Source organism: Aythya ferina (genome assembly GCF_964211825.1).
Source record: "Aythya ferina genome assembly, chromosome: 15".
Classification (NCBI taxonomy): domain Eukaryota; kingdom Metazoa; phylum Chordata; class Aves; order Anseriformes; family Anatidae; genus Aythya; species Aythya ferina.
In genome coordinates this window covers 684289-705820 of record NC_140314.1, presented here as the reverse complement: position 1 = coordinate 705820, position 21532 = coordinate 684289, and the positions used below count along the sequence as shown (strand labels likewise).

Below are 21532 nucleotides of genomic sequence, written 5' to 3'. Positions count from 1 at the left end.
TCAGAAGGAGTAGAAAATCAAAACTTCATTGTAAATTGCCATTGTTTTTTGGAGGTAATCATAAAGTTTAAAAAAATCATTAGTCAAGTCTTTTGAAAATGAAGGCTACAAATATTCCAGCACATTGTCTTGTAACGGCAACTGCAGCCTTAGACCAGCAATCCACCAGTCATTAAGGGTTTGACTTTTTCAAAGAATTTTGAACAGAGAAATTCCTCGCAGAGAAGGAGCGGGCAGTGACAGTGCAGCCTCACCAAAGCCATTGCCCCAGTTGACTGGGATAGCAGGAAGCAAAAGCTCATTCTCTCAGAATTGCAGGAGGCCTTTGGAGTAAATAGAATAACCCCAAATGCAGTTGATAGGTTTGATTCTCCTTTTCCTTCTGTGACATTGGCACTGGCAGCTGCAGCTTTCTGATGCAAGAAAGTTCAAAAATTCCTAAAATCTGGTGATGGTGTTTGGTTTTTATATACCTGCTCCCTTCAACTTTTCAGGTTCTTGCTTATTTCCTAACTTCAGGGAGGTTCCTGTGGTGGTGGCAGCGTGCAGCCCCCGTTCATTTACCACTGCAACCCCTGACCCTGGAGATGCATTGCTGCCTTATCCCTTAAGCAGCTGAAAGAAACTCCTGTTGTGGAAGTGATTTGTAATTTGAACACTTGAGGACTTCACGCTCCAGACAGTTTGTCAAGGTAAATCTGTCTCTCTGTATCTTACCTTGTTTGTTGATAGGCGCAGAAAAGGAAATGTAAGCAGAAAGACCGTGGGCAATGGTAACTGGTTCTAGCCTGTGCAAACGAGGTAACCTGTAACAGGCTCCTATTTTAGAAACAGATCATAATGAAAGGCTCCAGGAATTTAATAAACCAAATGAAAGGCTTTGCTTTTCTAACCCGTGCTTTCACCTGTGCGTGTGCAGGAACCTTCCGCCTGGCAGAGAGACAGAAATTGGGCAGTGCAAACAGCAGGAACAAAAACTGGGGGAAAGCAGAACGGGGGACCCTTAGAGAGATGATTGTGTCCAGGCCAGCATCTCCTCCCTACCCAGTCTGGCCCTGCGGTTGTCACGGTTTATGGCTCAGTGTGCTCAAGATGCGGTGCTTGGGGCCGGGTCCTTGTCTGAACGTGGGGATCAGCCATGGGGGCTGCTGCCAGCCGTGCTGCGGGGCACTCGGTGCTCTCTGTCCCCACGCAGGGGCAGCGCTGGAGGCACGCGGGCGCTGTCCTGGTGGTTTTGGGCAGCTGGGCGCCCTGCTGCCACCATGGGCGTTGGCAGCATCCACCCGTGAGCAGCACAAAGCCCTCGGCACGCTGCCACCAAGCACGGCGTGCTGCGAGAGCCCCCGGCACCCCCAGGGGCACAGCACCCACCTTCACACCCACCCGTGGGGAATGCGCCGGGGCCCACGAGGAAGGACAGTGCTGGGACCGGCTGCCCCGGGACCCGCAGCGGTCACGCCACGCTGGGAACCATGCCCAGGATATCAAGTTCCCAGTCCTGTGATTTAACCACACGATCATGTTTCCTCTTGAAGTTTTGCACAAGTACTTCAGCAACGCAGATCCTCAGCGTGGCTGCGATGGGCACGGAGCCCCCGGGAAGGCGCGGTGCCAGCAGCCCGGTGCCGGTGCCCTGGGCTCAGCGCCCTGTGCAGGCAGCAGCGAGGTCAGGCGAGTGCAGCCCCTCGCCCTCTGCCCCGAGAGATGCTGCTCAGCACCCTGCCAGGCTGAGCTCCACCCTCTGCCACCAGGAACCTCTCTAAAGGAGACTTTTCAATTAATTTGTTTATTTATTGCCAAGAATGGTACTGTAAATGGCTTGGCGCTTCCTCTCCACGCCTGAAGCTTTATCAAGTCTGGAGTACTTATCTCTGACACACATTAACCGGTGTGCTCACCTCAGGGCGAGCATTAACAACAACTGAGCAGCAAACAGACTGCAGAGCGTGCAAGCCTCCAAGCAGCAAAAGGATGTTCTTTTCACTCTGTTTACATCAGAGCCATTTAGACATGGAATTACGGTGATCTCTAGTCAAAAGCAGTCTGGGGCCCTGCAGATCTGGCTCAGCCCACGCTGCAGCACACACTTGCAGCACAAACTGCAGTCTCTGTCCAACAGGCCGTGACAGTTCCTGCTCCTGCACCTTGGAGGGCTCCTGGGTCTCCTCGCAGCGCTGCTTCCTCGTGCCTCTGGCAGCCTCTGGCACCGCAGCCCCTTGGGCAGACCCAGGAGCTCGGCATCCTCCAAGCTGCCCAGGAGGAAGAGCTCCACACATGCCCGTGCGCATGGCTGCTCATCGGAGAGAAACGGGGTTATTATATCACCAGTCGATTCATACAAGCTCTGTGTGCTAAAGCCAGAGCCTGACGCAGGCTCTGAGATTTATTGCAGGATTTATTAGAGCGCTTCTTCACAGTGAACATTTTAGGGGAGGGGAGGAGAGCGAGGGCTTTCGGCTCCTTCCTGATTTTGCCAAAGCGTCGGAGGCTGCTCAGCGAGCTGTGAACCGAGCACGGCAGCAGCAGCTCAGTCCGCGGGGGCAGCGGGCGCGCTGCTTACTCGGTCTCCGCGTCGCTGTCCGGGCCCAGGGCGTCCAGCGGCCGCACGCGCAGCGAGTCGTAGTTGGGTGGGGGGGTGCCGGGCTCGGGGGGCAGCGCCTCGGCCCCTGGGCTGGGGACAGGGCAGGCCTCCTCGTGCTGGAAGCCCAGGTTTGTGTGAGCCTCCACCAGCTCCGACACCGTGGGCGGTGCGTCCGGGTACCGCGCCTGCGCCCGCTTCTGCTTCAGGCCTTTGCACCAGCTGATGATGTTGATAACAGTGATCCACAGGGAGTCTATGATGATTTCCCCGAACTCTATGAGGCACAGCACGGAGCCGCCCATCCAGAACCCGAACTGGCCTCCCAGGTTCGACAGCAGCCAGACAATCTGCAGGTGGGAGAGCGGGACAGAGAGGTGACGTGGGGCTGCTGGTGCCGTGGGCTCTGGTGCTGAGCTCACAGGACCCTGCGGTAGCACCGCACGAAGCGAGCGCGGGGCACTCACCGTCGTGGCAGCAGACTCCGAGATGGTCCGGTAGTTGTACTCCTGGAAGTAGATGTTCAGCTTGATGATGCCAGTCCTGCAACACAGGACGGGAGCTCAGAGCAAGTCACGCTGCGGGCGTCCCACGGGCACGCACCGCCCGCTGCACAGGGGGAGGGCAGCTCCCAGCCCAACAGCAGGAACCTCTGCCCACTGCGGGGAAAAGCCCAGCAGCGTTCCCCACTGCACGACACGTGCTGGGGGAGGGATGTGGCTCTGCTCCTGCAAAAGCACTTGTGCACCTGGAACCTTCTCCAGGGCTGCCCGCTGTGTTTTTTTCCCAGCTGTCTTAGTTGGTCTGAAGCCTCCCCTGAGCACTGCACTGCTTGTGCTCCAGTGCTGCTTGTGCTCCAGCCGCAGGGACACAGCAGCCACATCGTGCAACAGCCCCAGGGCAGCGGGAGCCCAGGCCCTGGTTCTGCCCTCAGCAGCCAGTCAGGGCGCACACGGAGCTGCTGGCGAGGCTGGGTGGTGCTGGCGAGGTGTTTGCTCACCATGCAGAAGTTAAGCATCTTCTTTTTGTTTTGCTCTGATTTGTTTTTAGGGCCTGGCATTAGGGCAGGACCCGGTTGGAGCTTTGTACCAGCCCAGGCTGTGTTGCAATGCGTGGGTTAACGCAGGGCTCCTCAGCCTCCACAAGAACTGGCTTTTCAGGCATGCTGAGCAACGAACACCACGGGAGCTGCCTGTGCTTCCCCAGTCTGCCCATTCCTTTCTTCCCTGTAACTCAGGGCCTAGGTTATCGAGGGATAACTCATCAGCCACCCTGCTTTTGGTGTAACCCCCTCCTGCTGCTGCTGTTGGCAATTTGGAGGCATAAGTATAAAGGGACGAACGCAGCACTACAGGAGCTGAACCCTTGCAGAGCAGCACTTCAGAGCTTCCAGGCTGCTGTATGGGACCAGCTGGAAGCATAGCTCATGTTCATGTTAATTTAACTCCACGTTCACAGTTGTGTCTGACCCCGTTTGTTACTGTGGGGAGCAGACGATGTGCGTGAGGTGCGTTTCTTGCTTCATGTATTTTCCAGGCAAGCGTGTGCCGAATCTTGTTCTACTTTCTGCATTAGCAGTGTGCGCTCTGGCTGATGGCCAAGGCACGCATTCAACTAATGTAGGCAGGCTCGACAGAGAAGATACATTGGTTGTGCTTTTCGCTTACCTGTCCAGGGTCACATTTGTTGACATGTCCCTTTCGTAAGACAAAATATGGAAAATCCAGTCCTAGGGAAACAGAACTAATTCAGAACAGAGAAGCAGCATCCTGTCTAAGCACTTGCCAGGGCAGGAACCCAGGGCAGTAAGAAACCTGTCCTGAATAGTCCTGTTTTAATCCAGCTCTGTTGGATTAAAAACACTGAGTAACGTGTTGGTCGAGTGTCCTCTGTCCCACTCCCACTCGGTGGTTTGTGCAGCGGTTACAGCACGTCACCACGCTGCCTCCACTGACTCTGTGTCCACAGATGGTGTCTGGCTGCAGGGGTGTTCTGGTTTAACGCGGTGAGTTCATAAGGCACTCGTCCCATGTGCTTAGAAGGAGGCAAAGGCAATTAGCAGGAGCTTGTGGCAGAAGATGGTTTGTGTTTACCCATTCCTAACTCCTGCGCTTGGCAACTTGTAGATGCCTTTGCTCAAGCACAGTTGCTTTGGCTGCGTTTATGCAGTGGTAGCAGTTGTGCTGGCTGTCGTTTTATCAATTCAGGATTAGAGATTATTGTTAAGATACAGTTTTTCTGTAAGAGCTGTGTGTAAAGTCCTTGGTGGCCATGTGCCGGAATAAATTGAATCACAGTGCATGTCTGAAATCTCCTCTGAAATCAGTTCTAACCGACTCCGTGTCACGAGGCACACCGTACCGAGCAGGGTTTGCCTTGGGAGCCGTGCTGCCCGCCTGGAGGATGCGGGCACGGCGTGCTGTGAGGCGGGGAGCCAGCGGGGCAGCAAAGCCTCTGGTGCGTGGCGGTGGCAAGAGGCAGGGCTGCACACCTAGCATCGATGCCGGGTAATCCTGAGTGCTTAGTGCATGGTCCAAAAGAGTGTTTGTTCTCTCTTTAGGGAGCCCACGAGACCTGACTGCCCCTGCAGCCTCCACCACCCTCGTGCTGTGGGCAGGTGGCCCCGTTCCTGGCTGCTCTCTGCTCCCAATGGCATGAAGCCTCAAGGTGACAGCTCCCAGTGAGTGCACTGCAGACCCCGACTGGGCGGCGTGTGCGAGGCAGGGCTGAAGGTAAGCACCCGTGCCCTGTGCCATGCCAGCGATATTGGAGGAGGAAAGCCTGTGCCATGCCCTGCCTGCACCCGCCTGGCAGGGAGCGTGGGCACTCAGTTTTGCTCTGTTGTCACCCCTCGTGCCTCGTGCTCTGGGGTTAGGCTCTGTCTGCAAGCTGAAAATGTGTAATTTAGCAAAGAGGCCCTTGTTACCTGGGCATTAACTCTAAAAGTACTGAGTGATTCACATGGTTAAGAACGGGTAGTTATTAATGGCTGTTTCAAAACAAGAAATCAGTGTTACCTCTGAAGCTTCAGATGGCCAGTCTGCCATAGAGATGGTCATTTTATACTGCGTGTCGCTAGGAAGAAGGGGGAAAGAACATTAACACACAAGTCACTGGAACTTCAGTTCTCATTCAGATAAGCAACCCCACTCAGTTTTCTGCAATTTTAAGGAGGTCAGAATTGATGGGAGACAAAATGCAGGATTCTTTTACCTCTACAGCTGCCAGAAATAGTCGAAGTACTTACTTGCATGTTTCCTTACAAGAGTCAATGCAAATTTGTCTCTGTCTTATACTTGATCTCAGTGATGAATAGCAGTATGCTGTTTGGTGAAAACAAAAAATCGAAGCTTCTGTTTAGATAAGAACTGCACTTACTGGATTATATTCATTTCATAGATTCAATTCTAATTTCTCAGTAGTGATAAACGCGCGCCCAGGCCCTCCCTCCTGCGTGCCAGTGCCCTGGGAAGGCCGTACAGTCAGCTTTGTTCGTGCTCTTACCCCAGCCTGGGTTATCGTCGTTGTTGCAGTAAGTTACCCCTTCGGGTAAAGGAAACATGTAGTGACCGCATCCACAGATCTCAGCCATGTGATTTTGGAAACAGGAACGCAGGCAGGCCTGGAAAAAGGGAAGAGGGAGCTGCTTAGAAGTGGGGTATACTTCCCTGGTGATCTCTGTGTTGCTACTGTCCGTGTTTGCTATGTGAATTAGCCTGCTCCCAGGCACGTTCCTTCCAGGGGCTCTCTTGCACCGAGTAGAAGGTTTTGTAGCTCCATACAGAGAGAAAGCTGCCTCTGCCGTGGGAGCCATCCTACAGAGATGCTCCTCCAGCCTGTGCCAAGCGTCTCCGGGTGCTGCAGCACAGCGTGGCAGCCCCTCACAGCGGCACTGTGTTTGTGGTCTGTCATAGAGCAGTGATTCCAATGGAAAGAAGAGGTTGGTGAGTAAGCTGTCATGTTTATAGCTGCACTGCAATTACATTTCTTTTTATGTTGCATTTTTACTACTACTCTGTTTTTTAAGCTAAATTGTAGTGGCAAGTTAACGTGGGTAATTCACCTCGCAGGAGTAGAAGGGAGCTGCATGCCTGCTCCCAGCTGCACAGGGAACTGCTCAATTCTTAATTATTTTAGGGTTTTGTGGAAGCAATATAGAGTTTCCAAAAAGGAATAAAAATGTTCTATTTTATCCACAGACACAGCTGTTGTCTCCAGGTTTTATATCACATATTGACAAAGGGTTGGTTTCCACTTGAAAGCCAAGACTTTAAAAATACTTCAACAAAAAGAGCAGGCTTTAGAAATCTGAATTATCTTATCTGTGCATCTGTTTCTCTCCTTGAAGGGATTACAGCTGCGGCTCCGACAGCATGCGATCCAGGGCTGCAACACTGCCATTAGCTCAGCGAGGCATGAAGTTAATCATCAGAGATCGGAGTGGGATTTTTCATGAAACAATGCACAAAGCAATAACAAAGTCTATGAGAAGATAATTGAATTTAACAGTTTCAGGTAGGTAGGACAGTCAGAGAATGTCTATGTAACATGAAATGCTTACAGAATTCACTATAATCATGGAGTGATAAAAAAGGCTGGTGTTGCTGAGAGGTCTCTGAAGTGACACGAATTATGCGGACATAGTACCCTGGCCAGTGTTTAGCAACTTTTAAATAATAATGCAATCATTTCAAGTATTTGCTTAAACATTATACAAGCATCTTAAAAAGTAGGGTAAAGTGGTCCAATTGTTATAATTATATAAAGGCAGAAATGCAAAAAGCCTGCTAGACCAAACCCCTTCAACTTGTCTGAGATGTATTCTTCAGTCATTTGTAAATAACCACGAAAATGTTTTTGGTGGTTTCTTTATTGCCAGATCTCACCCCTAAGGACTGTTTCTCCCTTATGTTATAGCCTGTTACAAATTAACCAGTGTTTGATGTTTACACTATATTTTTATTACAGATTCAAGGTTTACAAACACTCAACTTTCTCATCCCAATTTTAAAGTGAAGAAAAGACAAAGGTCTGTCTTCGCTTCCTGTACAAACTAAGCAGCCCTTCTCAGTGTAAAAATTGACTTATTTCTCTCAGAAAGAGAAGGATTAAAAAAGAAGAGGTGTGTTCAGGAGAGGGATCCCTCCTGCGTGTTTATCCCTGTCAGGGCAGTAGCACCATTATGTGCCTACACAAAATACAAACTGCTTTGCACCTTAGGGCAGCAGAGCAGCAGCGTGGTTAAAGCCAGCAGCACGACAGTTACCCAGGTAGCTGTTATCCGCCCGGAGCAGCCGGAGCAGCAGGAGGCATCCTGCTTCGTGACAAGGTGCGATCTCAGCAAAGCCTCCTAGCACTGCAGTCACCTGGGCACAGCACTGGCACAGCGGCACGTGAGGGCGTGCTGACTGCTCAGCAACCCCGGGAGTTTAAAGAAGTTCGCGTGTTGAACACAGGTAATGATTGCACACCCGCCCCTTGTGGTTGATCTCCTTATAATTAAAAGATTTCAGCCAAGCATGGAAATTGTAGAAGAAGATATTCTCACAGCTGAAAAGAAATTAATTGCCTCAGTGATGGCAGGATCAGGTATTCTTTTAAAGGACCCCTGGAAGGAGAAAGCTGAAGTGGCAGGCGGCCGGCACGTGCAGCATTAGCGAGGCACTGACCCCTTCAGGAGCAACACCAAAGAACCAGGATGTGTTAATGGGAGCAGGGAAACCCGGCTCGCCTCCTCTCGCTTTGGTGTTTTCAGGTGAGAGGAACCTTTCGTGGGGGGAGCTGAGCTGAGGCAGCAGTGTGCAATGAGACCAGCTTTAAATCGTGGTCGTATGTCAAGGTAAAAATATTTTGCTTTTTGGTCTGCAAATCAGCGCTCTGCTGGTACATTGCCTGTACCAGGGTGCCTAACAACAGAGATGCTGGGGGATTTTCTGTGTTACGGCTTTTGAGAAAATTACAGCAATGCCCGTTTTCAACCCTCTCAAAATGAAACAAACTTCATGCCTAGATAAGGCAAAAATTACTAATACTGCTTCCTTGCTATGTGAGCTGCTTTGGAACAGGAATGAGGACTGTACGTTACACTAAACTGCGTTGTCTGCCAAAGCAATATTCCTAATAGTTTGATGTAACTTTGAATAATTACGTCATTAGGTTTTGATCCTGCAACACAGAGTGTAAATACAGTGACTTCACTGGATTGTTTCCAAACCCGGGGCTACTGCATGTTCAGACCTGAGTTCTGATTTATTACCAGAAAAGAAGGTTCCCGTGCTTAGGTTATGCTTCCTTCCTTATCACTGCTGAGCCTCCAGTAACCTGACAAGCCAGTCAAAATCTGCAACTGCTTTGAAGATTTCCCCTGAACATCTTTGTTTGATTTAAAATCATGTTTTACCTGTATGGAGTAGGAAGTATTGTATTCGCTGTAAAGGTTTTTTACAGGGACATCAGACCCATTCATGGTACAGTCACTGTAGGGGTAGCCCATCCGCTCTAGTTCATCCTGAAAGAAAACCAAGACAGCAAACGTGAGGTTATTGCTCCCCTGAGCACCTGGGGCTGCTTTTCCAGATATTCTGTAATTCCCATATGTAATTCCCTGCTGGCTTTGAAAAAAACCTCAGAGAATCGCTGTCATCTTGTGCTCTGGCACCTCTGCTCTAGGAGAACCAGAGGCCCAGAGCGGGTGCCCTGGCCAGAGTTGCCAGCCAGAACTTGGGCTCTGGAGTGACATGCCAACAGCATGTGTTAGCGAGGAACCTTCTGACATAGTGTGAGAGGAGGGAACAATGACCTGGGCTCAATATTTTGGCTTTAATAAAGCACTTTGCCAGGACAGTTACATAAAAGTCTCCATAAACTTTTCCAGCCCATAGCTAGAGCACGCCTTGACTCTTTTGGTTTGAGCCAGTTCAGCCAAGACTTAAAACAAACTTGGTTGCGCTCCCATCAGATAACATTATTCTCAGACAATCTGCTCTAGAGGAATGCCACACATACCACCAACACGCCAATGGAGGTTTCCGTCCCAGCCATCGCATAGATGCCCTGATCCTTGAGGAATGGGAAGCTCTTCTGTTGATGCAGCATCAGCCGTGCCCCAGCAGCAGATGACAGGTAGGGGATGTAGTCCTGCTGGCTGATGTCCAGAATCAGCTTCAGCCCTGTGGCACCGAACAAAATATTCTGAACAGGAATAGCATCAAAATTCAGGTCTTTATTAAAAAACAACAACAAAACACCTGAGCATCTTTTCCTCTCACTGTGCACAGAAATCTCCAGTCCTTGGGGGAAGAACCCAAGCCTGTCTGCCACAGCAGTGTTACACGTGCATAAATACACATGATGGCAAATGCACAGAATGGAAATATCTCACTGAGTGTTCAGCCATTCCCTCAGATACTTTGGCTATCCAGATGTTACACTTCTGCTAACTGTAGTCACGTTACTTCTCTCTATGCAACAGATTTCCATTCTGGGGACTTATACCCTCTGGAAAACAGTTATTCCCTGCTGTAGTGCTCTGTTGAAAAAGAAATTACAAATCTGTCACAGATAACAGAAATTGCCATTGAGAGACAGAATAATTCCCAGCGCTTCTGTTCCTTTAACTCTTTCTTTAGTGGAGCTTTCTCTTACCAAACTCGGCTCCAGGGTTGGAAGAATTCAAAGCCTCTTTGTCCATGCCCCAGTTAAAGATGTAGCAGTTACCGTGGTCTGGGTGATAGATTTGGGTGAAATTCCTGGAAGAATCATGCGCATAAAACTGTGACTCTCAGGGAGAACTGAAGGGTTATCAAATAACGGATGTGGTGAGACTGGCTTTTGGCAGCTAGCTCTGGGATTCACTTTAAATTGCTTCATTTGTTGAACACTTGAATAGAAATTTCAGCTGATGTAATTCCAATCAATCTGCTGTTGGAAACAAAGAAAAGCCAGGTACTGACATGTACCGAGGCACAGCTGTTGAGGATAATGCTCTGTCGTAATGGAAAAGAATAGCCTGCCATGCAGATGAGACCAAAAATACTGGCTTGATCTCAGCTATAGTAACAGGCTTTGGCTTGTGTCATATCTCATTCTTTGATACTAATTCTCTGTTGCCTTCTTTGCAGAAGTGGTATTGCTGGCAGGATTCCTTGAAGCCTGGGTTGCTCTGTGCACTTGAATTTCTCAAAACTGTATATATAAATTCGGCATTCACAAGAAACAGTGATGGATAAAATGCATTTTTCAGAGCCTTGCGTAAAAAGATAAGGTGTAACTGAGGGCTGTGTCTCTGTGCTGACTCAACACCTGAGCTGGCAGCGATTATTGCTAAATTCCTAGTGAAGGTCTCATCGGTGCTGCTAGCCTCAATACATCGTGAGCAAAATGGCCCATCCAAACTAAACACCAAGCCACTATCCAAAAATACCATTTCAGCCAGGATCGCATCCAGAAACCATCTGGGAAATGCTGTTATATATACTTTAAAAACTAGAAAATAAAAATGCTGTCCTGCCTTCAGCATCCTGCACCACTCCTGATGTGCCAGGAAGGGCTCAGTGTGTACCTACTTGTAGTTGCAGGGTTCAGCCCCGTAGAGACACGCCAGGATCATGTCCTCTGCCTGGTAGCCCATCCTGATTCTTTCTTGCAGTGGGACTTTGGAGAGGATGCTGGTGGACTGCAGGATGTACCACTCTGTCACCGCCTGCGCTGCGCTGGTGAAGTTCCTGTAGGTGCAGTTGTTGGAGCCCTGGTGGCTGCACTGGAGACACACACAGTCAGCTCCTGCCCCGGGCCAGCCCTGTCCACTGGTCCTGAGGGACCAAAGCTGCGGCCAGGCAGGAGCTGAGGGAACGGCGGCCACATCTGAACGTGCTCAACAGGTGGGTCAGAGAGTGATACCACATGGAGTGGGGGTTGGAAGGGGCCTTAAGGATCATCTAGTTCCAGCTAGATGCCACCCACTAGATTGGGGTCCCTTTCCCAGGGATGTTTCCCAACTGGACAGCTTCTCCATCAGTCCCAGAGGTTACCTCACCAGGCTTACAGAAAACATCATGTTTTGCTCAATTCTTGAAGGCTGCTGCAGTTGCCTCAGCTTCCAAGATCTCGGCCTGTAACACTGCCTGGCGGGACTGAGGCCATGGGAGAACAGGACAGGGGGAAGCAAGGCCACCACGTGCCCCCACTGTGCCCCTGCAGCGGACACTGGGCAGGGGATGTGGCCACAGCCTCTCCCCAGTGCTTTGGGTATGGGCACAGAGGAAGGGGTGGAGGTGGCAGGCAGAGCCCCTGCCTCTGCCCTGCCCTGGTGCAGCGGGCAGCCCCTGGCTGGGGGCTGCTGCGTGGCGCAGGGACAGGCAGAGCCCTGCCCGCACCCACTGAGGCTGCGCCCGGCCCTCCCCGTGGCGGAGATGCTGTCGCCACTGCACCCCCTCTTACCAGCTTCACTGCCAGCTTGTACTTCTTCTCTTCGGAGGTGGTGTTGGACGGGGCAGGAGGAGCAGCAGTGGTCCCGTTCCCTGGAGCAGTCTCATTCCCTGGAGCAGTCCCATTCCCTGGAGCGGTCCCATTCCCTGGAGCAGTCTCATTCCCTGGAGCAGTCTCATTCCCCAGAGAGATCCCGTTCTCTAGAGCAGTCCCATTCCCCGGAGAGGTCCCGTTCCCCATAGCAGTCCCATTCCCCGGAGCGGTCCTGCTGGTCTCAAAGATCTCCACGATGACAGGGTTGTCCTTGTCATGCTCATCAATGAGCACCAGTGGAATCTGGTTCCAGAGTGCCAGATCCAGCCCCTCGGAGGCATTGTCGCTGCCATTCAGCAGCAGGGGTGTGATGGTGTCCCCATGCGTGGGCTGCAGGATCCTCTCCAGAGCCGCCTCGATCAGCTTGTCCAGCTCTTTCAGCAAGTGCTTCACCTCCGAGTACCTGCGGGGCAACAGATGGGCACCAGCTAGTGTAAGGGCACTCGGGACGTGGCCGGGCTCTGTCACGCTGCTGTGCCAGGCCCGTGTGGGGCTGTGGCTGCGGGGAAATGCAGGAGGCGAGCTGCATGGCAGCACGAGGCTCTGTGCGCAGCCAGCAGGGCGCCGCGTCTCCCAGCAGCTGGGTGTAAAATCATCTGGAGATAAACAGAGTCCTTCACTGGCAAACCTCGCTCACAGCCTGTTGGCACAGGACTGCCTGTGTTGTATTTCAGCAATTCACTGCAGTTTACACAGAACAACTTTAGCAAGCAGAGAGAAAAAACAACAAATCCCTGTGCCTCAGTCGAGAGCATCTCACCTTGCGCTACGCTACTGCATGGATATAAATTTGAAGCAACCCTAGCAAAGATCAGTTGCTCCTTTGAAATTATAATTATGTTGCTGTAGCTCACAGCAGATATCACTGTTTAACTAGCTCTTAATGGCTGGAGTGTACGCGATAAGAGGTATGTTCATGGCGAGGAAAAAGAAAGGAATTGTGGGGAGAGATCACGAGACTGATTTTGATTGTGACAAGTTAGTTGAACTTCAAGTTTTCTCTGAGCCAGGGAAAGTTTACAGGGAGGCAATAACCATTATTAGATTAGCTGATACTGTAATGAGAAACAGACAAACTCGCAAGCACACAACCCCTTCTTTGGATCCGAGCCATTTGTTTTTACATTGTTCTCATTTGTTTGTTTTTTAGTGCCACTTGGTGAGTCAAAGGATAATTTTCACTGCTGCTCCTAATGTGATACCTGAGACAGGAACAGCCCCGTGTATCTTGTGCTGTAACTGCGTGTGTTCACATGCAACTGCATAAATCAGGCAAAGGAAAACTTACTTGAAGGGGTTGGCGTTGCAGACCGTGACTGCTGGGAACTTCATGGTCTTAAAGCCGATAGAGAGCGACGACGTGACGTTGTAGGAGAGGTACGTGTTAATGAGGATACCCCACTGCCAGAAGACCAGAGACGCGAAGAGCAGCGTTAAGAAAAACCAGATGACTTTCTTCTTCGGCCCCTCCTTGATGATGCGCTTGGGGCCGTGCGTGTTGGTGTTGTCGCAGTACCAGACCAGCAGCTCCTTGTAGGTGTAGCCGGGGCCCTTCTGGAGGCGGTGCAGGGCCCGGACAAAGTACTTCTTCACATTCATCCTGGTGTCTGCAAGCAGGAAAGAGAGATCAGAGCAGCTGCTTGGGGAAGCAGGGCTTCGCAGCAGGCCAAGCCCAGAGGTGCTGCCAGCGGGGCAGAACGGCAGTTGCGTGGTGACGGCCCCGGTTTGTAGCCCTGGAGAAACCTGGGGCTGGAGCTCCTCATGGCAGGCTGTGACAGTGAAACGGCCCCAAATTCTTGAGAGAGTGTAAGGGGGGACTTCTGCTTTGCAGTTCCAAAGTGGTGGATGTGGCTGTGTCCCTTTTTGTGGGGTCTCTCAGCCCCACGGGAGGGAAGCTGCTCGGGCCTGCATGAGGTTTATGTGCCCGGCGGTAGCGCACAGAGCCCTGGCTCCGTACACGTCTTTCCCATCCCTCGGAGGGTGGCCGTGCTGCACCCAGGTGGGCACACGGTGCCGGGGCAGCAGCAGGAGCTTCCTCCCAGCACCACCAGCAGCTGTCCTTGGAGGGCCCCTCGCAGCCTCCACCGCGCGGGGCTCCTCCGTTGGGGCGGACAGACGGACAGCCCTGTGCGAAAATGGCTTTGAATCGCCAGGCCTCTGACATTTCAAGTTAGCCTGTAATGGGTTTCCTTGGGAGGAGGGCGGTGTTTTGCCTCCAGTATCACCCAGGTCACTGTAAAAAGCCACAAGCTGTTGCTGCTGCAGCCCAGCAGCGTCTGAGGGCTTTGTCAGTGCTGGACGGACCGAGCGCTCACACGTGGAAACGCGCTGCTCTCACACCATCAGGATAACCCTGCGCAGTGTTCGGCTAACGCGGGGCTTACCAGAGGGGTTCTTAAAGTGGGTGAGGAAAAAGTATTGCAGTGGGCCAGAATACCAAGGGGGGACAGGACTTAGAAACTGCAGTGTCTTTCCCAGACCAAGAATGCTGTTAAGTACATGTTGCCCGCCAGAGGAAGAACAATAGATGTTTTTTTCCCACCAAATTCCTTTGTCTTTAAGATAGTATCGGTATGTTTCTATGGCTCATGTGAGAGATGCTGCATATTTTACATTCATATTGTGAGTAAATAGAACATTTTGTGCTGCTATTTTTAAGGCGAGAATTTGTGTTACTAAATCTTAATATCCTGAGGCAGGATTTCAAAACAAAACAGTCAGCTACTTAGAAAATTCTCCAGACTTCAATTGTATGGGAATAGAATTCAAGATAAATGCTGTGTGTATCACAGCATCCTAGAAGCAGTAGCACTGAACTAATACAGCAATATTTCAGTAACGAGCAGTCCTCAGTACTGGGCTCGAGTCACAGGCACCAAGACGGGTCTGATTTATAAACAGTACAGTCAAAATACACTTAAAGGCAGAGAGACCAGCAAAGCAAACTAGTAAATATTTTCCACCTTTTAAGAAATCCAATAAAAGATTTAGATTAGATTAAAATTTAAAACACACCTACACTTTGCTGGGCAAAATCCAGCCCTGCTGGACCTGACTGGCTGCATGCCCTGCAATCTGTTTGCTTTCCTGCTGACACACGGCGCTGCCTGTGCGTGGAGCCTGGGCTTCTGCTGCTCTCTGAAACCTGCTAGAGAGGATCCCAGGTGCTCGGTGCACGGCTCCATCAGCTGCACATCAAGCTGAGAACACCAGAAGAAGTTGTTATTTTTAATACTGTTCCCTAAGCCTGATTTTAACAATTTTTTCCTGATGACGATATTGAGATGTGTACATGCGGTTTGAGGAGTGCATGCAGAATAAAAGTTTTGTGTCTGACTGAAGTTGCTCAATGGCCAGTTTTGAACCTGCCTTTAGTCTTTGTTCAGTTCTGCAGGAGTCACTCACACATTTATTCTCCATCTTGAATTTATTTCCATTTAACCACTTTAAGAGTATCTTTTTCTTGCTAGCAATAGCAGTGGCAAAGTGCTGCCATAGGAAAAGATGACCACGTTCAAATCAGTTTTAAGTAAAGATTAGAAAACCTTGTGGTTTGCTTTATGTCTTCAGCTCAGCAATCATAAAAACACCGTGCTGAAGGGCAGCATTTTCTCATTTTTAAGTTACACTCAGGCCATACTGTGGAAAATGGAATTGAAATAGTTTTTAGATATGTTTTAAACTGATCCAAACCATTTTTTCCTCAATGTCAAAGCTGCTGGCCTGGTTCAGGTAATTGAGACCCCCTCACACAACCCCCTCCGAGGAAGGTGGCAGGGCTGCAGCAGGGCAGGGGCCGAGGAGGCTTCCCCCGAAGGTGTGGGTGGCACGCGGCAGTGCTGAGCTAATGCTCACAAAGCGCTGTCCCTGCTGCTGCCCCCAGCCCCCATTATTCATGCTGTGTGCAAGCTCAGGGATCCCAGAAACACGGCAGCTCGCGGCTGCTGCAGGGGTTCCCTCCCAGGAGAACTGTTCCGTTCCCAAGGTCAGGGCAGGGGAACACACACCCGTTGGGCTGCCCTGCTCCTTTTCCTCCTTTGTGTTTTTTATCATCGCACTGCTGATCTGCAGGCTCCCCCTCTAACACGCTGATGGGAGCAGACCTCGTGTTCCCCTCAGCCACCTGTAAATGTGCTGCTGCTGCTGCGCGGCTCCCCAGGGCTTGGCAGGGCTGCACCTCGCGGTGTGCAGTGAACGAAGCACCACGGCCCTGCCGCTGGCACCTGTCTGTAAGCTGGGCTCCCCTGGGAGCACTTCCAGGACCTGCTCCCAGGGCCACGAGCCCTCTGCGGTGCACGGCCGCCCCAAGCCCTTCTCCCGGCAGCACCGCAGCTGCATGCTGACCGAGGCCGTCCCGAAGGCAGCCTCTGTGCTGTGCGGGTGTCCTCACCTTCCCCCATGGGCCATGAGTCCGGCCTTACTCCTAGCATCATCCCAGGTGAAACTCCTCCACCTTACCGGTGAGATCAGACTTCCACATTACGAAATTACCGTGTTGACTGTGTTTAATCTCCTCCAGGGTTTTCCTGGGGCAGTTACCATTTACAGGAAATAAAGACATAAGCAAAACTCAGCATGCTCCAGGAGACTGCAGGTGATACCTGGGCTGTAAAACCACCCCAGCAGTACTAGCCCGATACTGCAATTATTCCCTACTTTCGCTACTGAGACACACAATAGTCATAGCTCTTTGATCATCAGCTGCTCGTATGCCATCTCCTCTAGAGCCAGATGAAAAGACTGCAGTAAAACAACCAGCCTTGTTTTCCTAGAGAAGATGGTTATGCTAGCTAATGGTACTTTTGCAGCTTAGAGGGAAGTTTTTTATCATACCATGAGTTTACGGGATGGCAGATAAAAGGAACAGCGGAGCAGCGAGGTGTGACTGTGCGATGAAAGCCCCCCAAGGCAGGGGGCACAGAGTGCCCAGCGGGTGCTTTTCTTTGCTGGCTCTGCGCGATGCCGCATGCAGCCGCCGGCTCAAATGCCTGCCGGTGCCGCCTGGTCCTTGCCAGGCACACACAGCACTGGGAGCTCAGAAAGCATTTGCCTGCCTTTCTGCACTGTAGGTCAGATGCTCCATCCCTTCTTTCCCTGCCGTGAAGCCTGGATTTCCCATAATGTTGCTGTCTCCCAGGGCAGTGAGAAGCCTCACCCCCCACTCGCCACTAAGGTCACGTTGCTGAGTTACACCTGCTGCTTGTGCAACGATCAGCACGGGTCCCTGAACGCGGAGGAGCAAAACCCCTCGGTGGCTCCTCCCCAAACGCAGCGCTCCGGTCCTGCAACAGGCAGAGCCCGGCCAGGGAGCATCCTCTGTCGGCACCCCGGGAGGCAGCAGCGCGGGGCGGGTGGCACCTTTCCCAGAACAAAGGAAATGGACAGTGAAACGTTCAGAAAGCTGCGGTCTGCTTCCATATCTCCTATCAGGGAGATTAAGGTATGAAGGCCCTGTGTAAACAGAGGTTAAATAAGAACAACTACACCTGACTGCACAGTAAGCGCGTCCAGGACACCCGGCTGGCACGATAACCCGCACGGATGCTGCCAAAGCCAGAAAAGGTCGGGCGGCCTCGGGGCTGTCCCAGCGGGTCCCTCACTGCGGGCACCACGGCCGTGGGAGCTCTGCATCCCCCAAAAACGCCGGCAAAGAACCGCACCGAGCTCTGTCCCTCTGCGCGCGATGCTGCGCCCGCAGGGACGGCAACCCAGGGCCCTCACCCGGGGCACGTCCCGGTCCTGCCGGGCACCGAGCGCCCCCTCCCCGCGCGGTGCCGTCGGGCTGGGCCGTCCCGGGGCGCCCCCGGACCCGGCGCCTCGCTGCCCCCGCGCTGCCCCCGCGCTGCCCCCGCGTCCTGCCCGGGCCCCGCGCCCCGACGGCGGCGTCGCCTCCCCGCGACAGCGCCCGCCGCGGCACCGCCACCGGCAGCCGTCGGGCCGGGTCGCCGCGTCCACGCTGGGCAGCGGCAGCCCCCAGCCCCCTGCCCCCTGCCCCCGAGCCCTGCCCGTACCTGCCCGTAGCTGCCGGTGCCCGCGCGGTCCGCGGGCGCTGCGCCCTGAGGCCGGCCCGGGCCGGGCCCTTCCGCCGCCGCCGCGCCCCGCCCCGGCCCCGCCCGCCCCGTCGGAGCCCTCCGGGGCCCCGCGGCCCCCCCCGGCCGCCTCGGGCCCGGCTCCATCCCCGTCCCCGTCCCCGTCCCTCCGCCGGCCCGGCCCGGGGCAGCCCCCCCCTGTCCCCGGCCCCGAGCGGGGCGGCTCCGGCTCTGCCCGCCCCGGGGGTGCCTCGCTCCGGGGCCGCCTTCCCCGCGCCCCTCCCGGGGCCGTGCAGCAGCCGGGGGGCGCCGCTGCCTTTGGCCCCCAAGCGCAGGCGGCTGCAGCGGCGTTTGGGCCGGGCTCATGCTCCGAAGGGAGCTCCCAGCCCCGTCCTGCCGGCACGGCAAACTCCCCGTTAGCAGCTGTGTTTACTATCAAGACCGCTGCTGGGCACGGTTCCCTGCAGGTGTTTTGTACACCGCCTGTCTTTCAAGCACAGACTGCACCGTGTTGATGCTTAAACAGAGCAGGAAGGCTGCCCCGGCCCCGGCAGGCTGCTCCCGAAAGGTGGTGATCTCTTGCTAGGATAAATGATCTCTGCTTCCACAAAATGACAAGAAAACCGAAGGACATCTCGCAAAGCCAGAATAAAAATCAGCAAATGGGTAAAAAGCTCTTTGGTTTACTTGAGGTGGAACACGAGTGCTGGGATGAGGCCGCGCACCCACGGCCAGGTTGTCGGCCCTTCTCAGACTTCAGCTGCACATTTGCATTTTATGTCTTAATCTCATCCTCACGTCTGTTACACGCCGGTTCCTGCTGATCACACAATTAGTCCTTTGGGGGTGTTACACTTGTAGCCTCAGATACGTGTGTTTTCTGTGTTTTCCCACACCAGGGCCAGTACACACTGTGCCAGCAAGGTGCAACCCCTGAACCCAACAGTCCCTCACAAACATGGTTTAGAGGTAAAACCCCGAGCATCTTGAGTGACTGTGGGAGTCGTTAACTCCTGACAGCAGAACAGTAAACGTGTATAAAACTCCTTGGAACCATAAATTGCTGCACAGTGGCTCAGCATTGTAAAACGTAACGATTGCTAGGAAAAGTAATCACAGATTCTTGTTCAATCAAGACTTGGTCAGACTTTCCCAAATGTCCCTGTGTTTTGTTGTTTGGGAACAAAAGGGATTTTTACTTTTAAATTGCACCAGAGTTCCTCCTACCATTATGTCAAAACTGGAATGTGGGATTGTGTTTAAACAGTATTTTCAAGTGAAGCTAGAATGAACAGGTTTCACGGTGAATACCGGGACTTACCCAGTTTCTAACCTCTGTCCTGTCAAAATAATTGCCCTTCTATTGCTACTTATTTCCCTGGAGAACAATGTCCATTAACAACACTGGCAGCTCTAATGCTGAAAATAGAGCAGGCTCCATTTGTTCAGTAGGTTGAAAAATCAGCTGTGAAGCCAATGAAGCCAAATGACCTTGGATTTTGCTTGACTTTGCGTTGTCTCTCTACTTGCTTCATGAGAAAGTTTATTTCATAAGCAAAAACCTCCTGCTAAAAATACAGCTGAAAAACACTGCGATCATCTCCTCTACACCCAGGGCATTGTGTGTTATGTTAGCGTGATGCACTACTGACAGTGGTTAAATACAGCTGAGAAATTAGGTACACGGGACAAACTGGCACAGAAAATGGCACCATCGATCTAATCTGTAATGTCTAAAACATCAGCTGGTCCTAAATTTACCTGGTAAAGTTAAATATTTTAATGGTGACTGAAGTTGATACAAAGAAGGTTGAAAAGGCTTCTGGGATAGCTGTAAGTGAAGATGTAAATATAGATTTAAAAAATAAGATAAATAAGTGGAGGTGTTTGTGCCAGAGCCCAACTCAGAGATCCTGGGACAGTTCCACAGGGAAGAAGTCACGCAGCAGTCACACTCAGGTCACTGGACAACCCGTACAGCTTTTCATAACTGGTTCCTTCATTTATGTAAACCCGCATTTCTTCTGGCCCAATGATGCCCCCCAGCAGGGGGGGTGGGCGCCATCCGGGGTGTCCAGCCCTGGTGCCGTGGTGCCACCGCTGCCGCCGGGGCCATCACACTGCTCAGGGAGCTGCCCTTCTGCGGCAGCATTTGGTGAGTGGAAAAGCTCTCTGAGACCCAGAAATGGAGAGGGAGAGGTGCTTTGTTTTTTATTATTATTTTTTTTTATTTTGTGTTTATCTACCCAGCCTCTGCTGGAGCCCCACACCGTGCTGCCCCCCTCCGGAGTTGTCCTGGCCCAAGGAGGCAGCACAGCACTGGCCGCAGTCCTAGCCAGGGCTCAACGTGTGCACCGCTCAGGACCTAATTAGGATGCCATTTAACTGCGAGATGTACGTGCTCAATACCAGTCACTTCTGCAGCGAGGCTTCCAGTTGGACAACTGGTGTATGCAGGCAGCCCTCCTGCTCACAGGAGAGGGAGCAGTGCACGGCTCCACGTCGCCTGGATTCACCCGCTGCTTGTGGTGAGGAGCTGCAGCCCGGGCAGCAGGAACACTGCTGTTCTGCACTGTCTAGTGAAATGGCATCACCTGTTCCTAACTAGGGTGCAACCAGGCTCATTCAGCACTTTAATTGCTTGGTTTATCAGAAACACGCCATTACTAAACAAAATAATATACTGAGTAATTTAGTTTTAACCGGTGAAGTCACAGTCAAAGGATACTGAACATAACCAGCCGAGTTACACGGGTAATCACCACGTATAAAACCTTTTAACTAATCTCTGTTTGCGTTACAAAGATCAGGCAGTAAAGTGAAGACTGGTGTGTTTTACAGCGGGAGGCAGGAGGGAAGCTGTCCCCACGGGCCGTTCCCACAGCCGCTGCGCTGGCGGCCGCTGCCTGGCGCCGAGGGGCTGGGAGCGGGGGGGTGATGGGGTGGTGGGGCAATGGGCGGTGGGGTGGCGGGGTGGTGGGGTCCCTGCAGGGACATGCACTGCCGGGGTATGGGCTCCATGCGCTCCCTCCAATTCAGGGAGCTCCAACTGCCCTGTTTGGCTCAGAACAGGAAAGAGGGGACAAAACCTATTTCAGGCCCAACTTACTTTAGCCCATCTATTAACGACTGATAGTTTAACCCTATGGCTGCACACCTCTGTGGCCTTAAAACTAGCAGGATGCACAGCACAAGGGCTCGGTGCTCAGGCAGGGATTTGCCACAGGTGAAGTTACTCCCAGATACACTCTGTGTTCAGTGACGTGACAGGGAAATAATTGCATTTGCTTTTTCTGCCATAAAGTTTAGTGGGAAAAATGACCACCCTGCCTTTGCTCCAGCTTCATGGGGTAGGCAATGGCCCAGGGTGCCTTCGGCATGCTGGGTCCTGGGAGCGCAGCACAGC

At 52.3% G+C, this 21532-nt stretch overlaps 1 protein-coding gene and 1 long non-coding RNA gene across 2 annotated transcripts; one reads left to right on the top strand and one right to left on the bottom strand.

The window, feature by feature from the left end:
- The first annotated feature begins 395 nt into the window (after nt 1-395).
- LOC311445124 lies at nt 396-6131 on the top strand. The gene is made up of 3 exons (XR_014698218.1): nt 396-692; nt 5139-5310; nt 6001-6131. It is a non-coding gene; the product is annotated as an uncharacterized lncRNA (long non-coding RNA).
- SCNN1B (sodium channel epithelial 1 subunit beta) lies at nt 2346-18176 on the bottom strand. The gene is made up of 13 exons (XM_084536869.1): nt 18109-18176; nt 13386-13704; nt 12017-12500; nt 11143-11336; nt 10223-10326; nt 9584-9747; nt 8979-9086; nt 6083-6200; nt 5826-5901; nt 5596-5653; nt 4246-4307; nt 3046-3121; nt 2346-2928 (listed from the first exon to the last, which is right to left on the bottom strand). Exons 2-13 carry the CDS (start codon nt 13694-13696, stop codon nt 2557-2559), a joined length of 2127 nt encoding a protein of 708 aa, XP_084392995.1. The 5' UTR covers nt 13697-13704; nt 18109-18176; the 3' UTR covers nt 2346-2556.
- Nucleotides 18177-21532: the final 3356 nt, after the last annotated feature.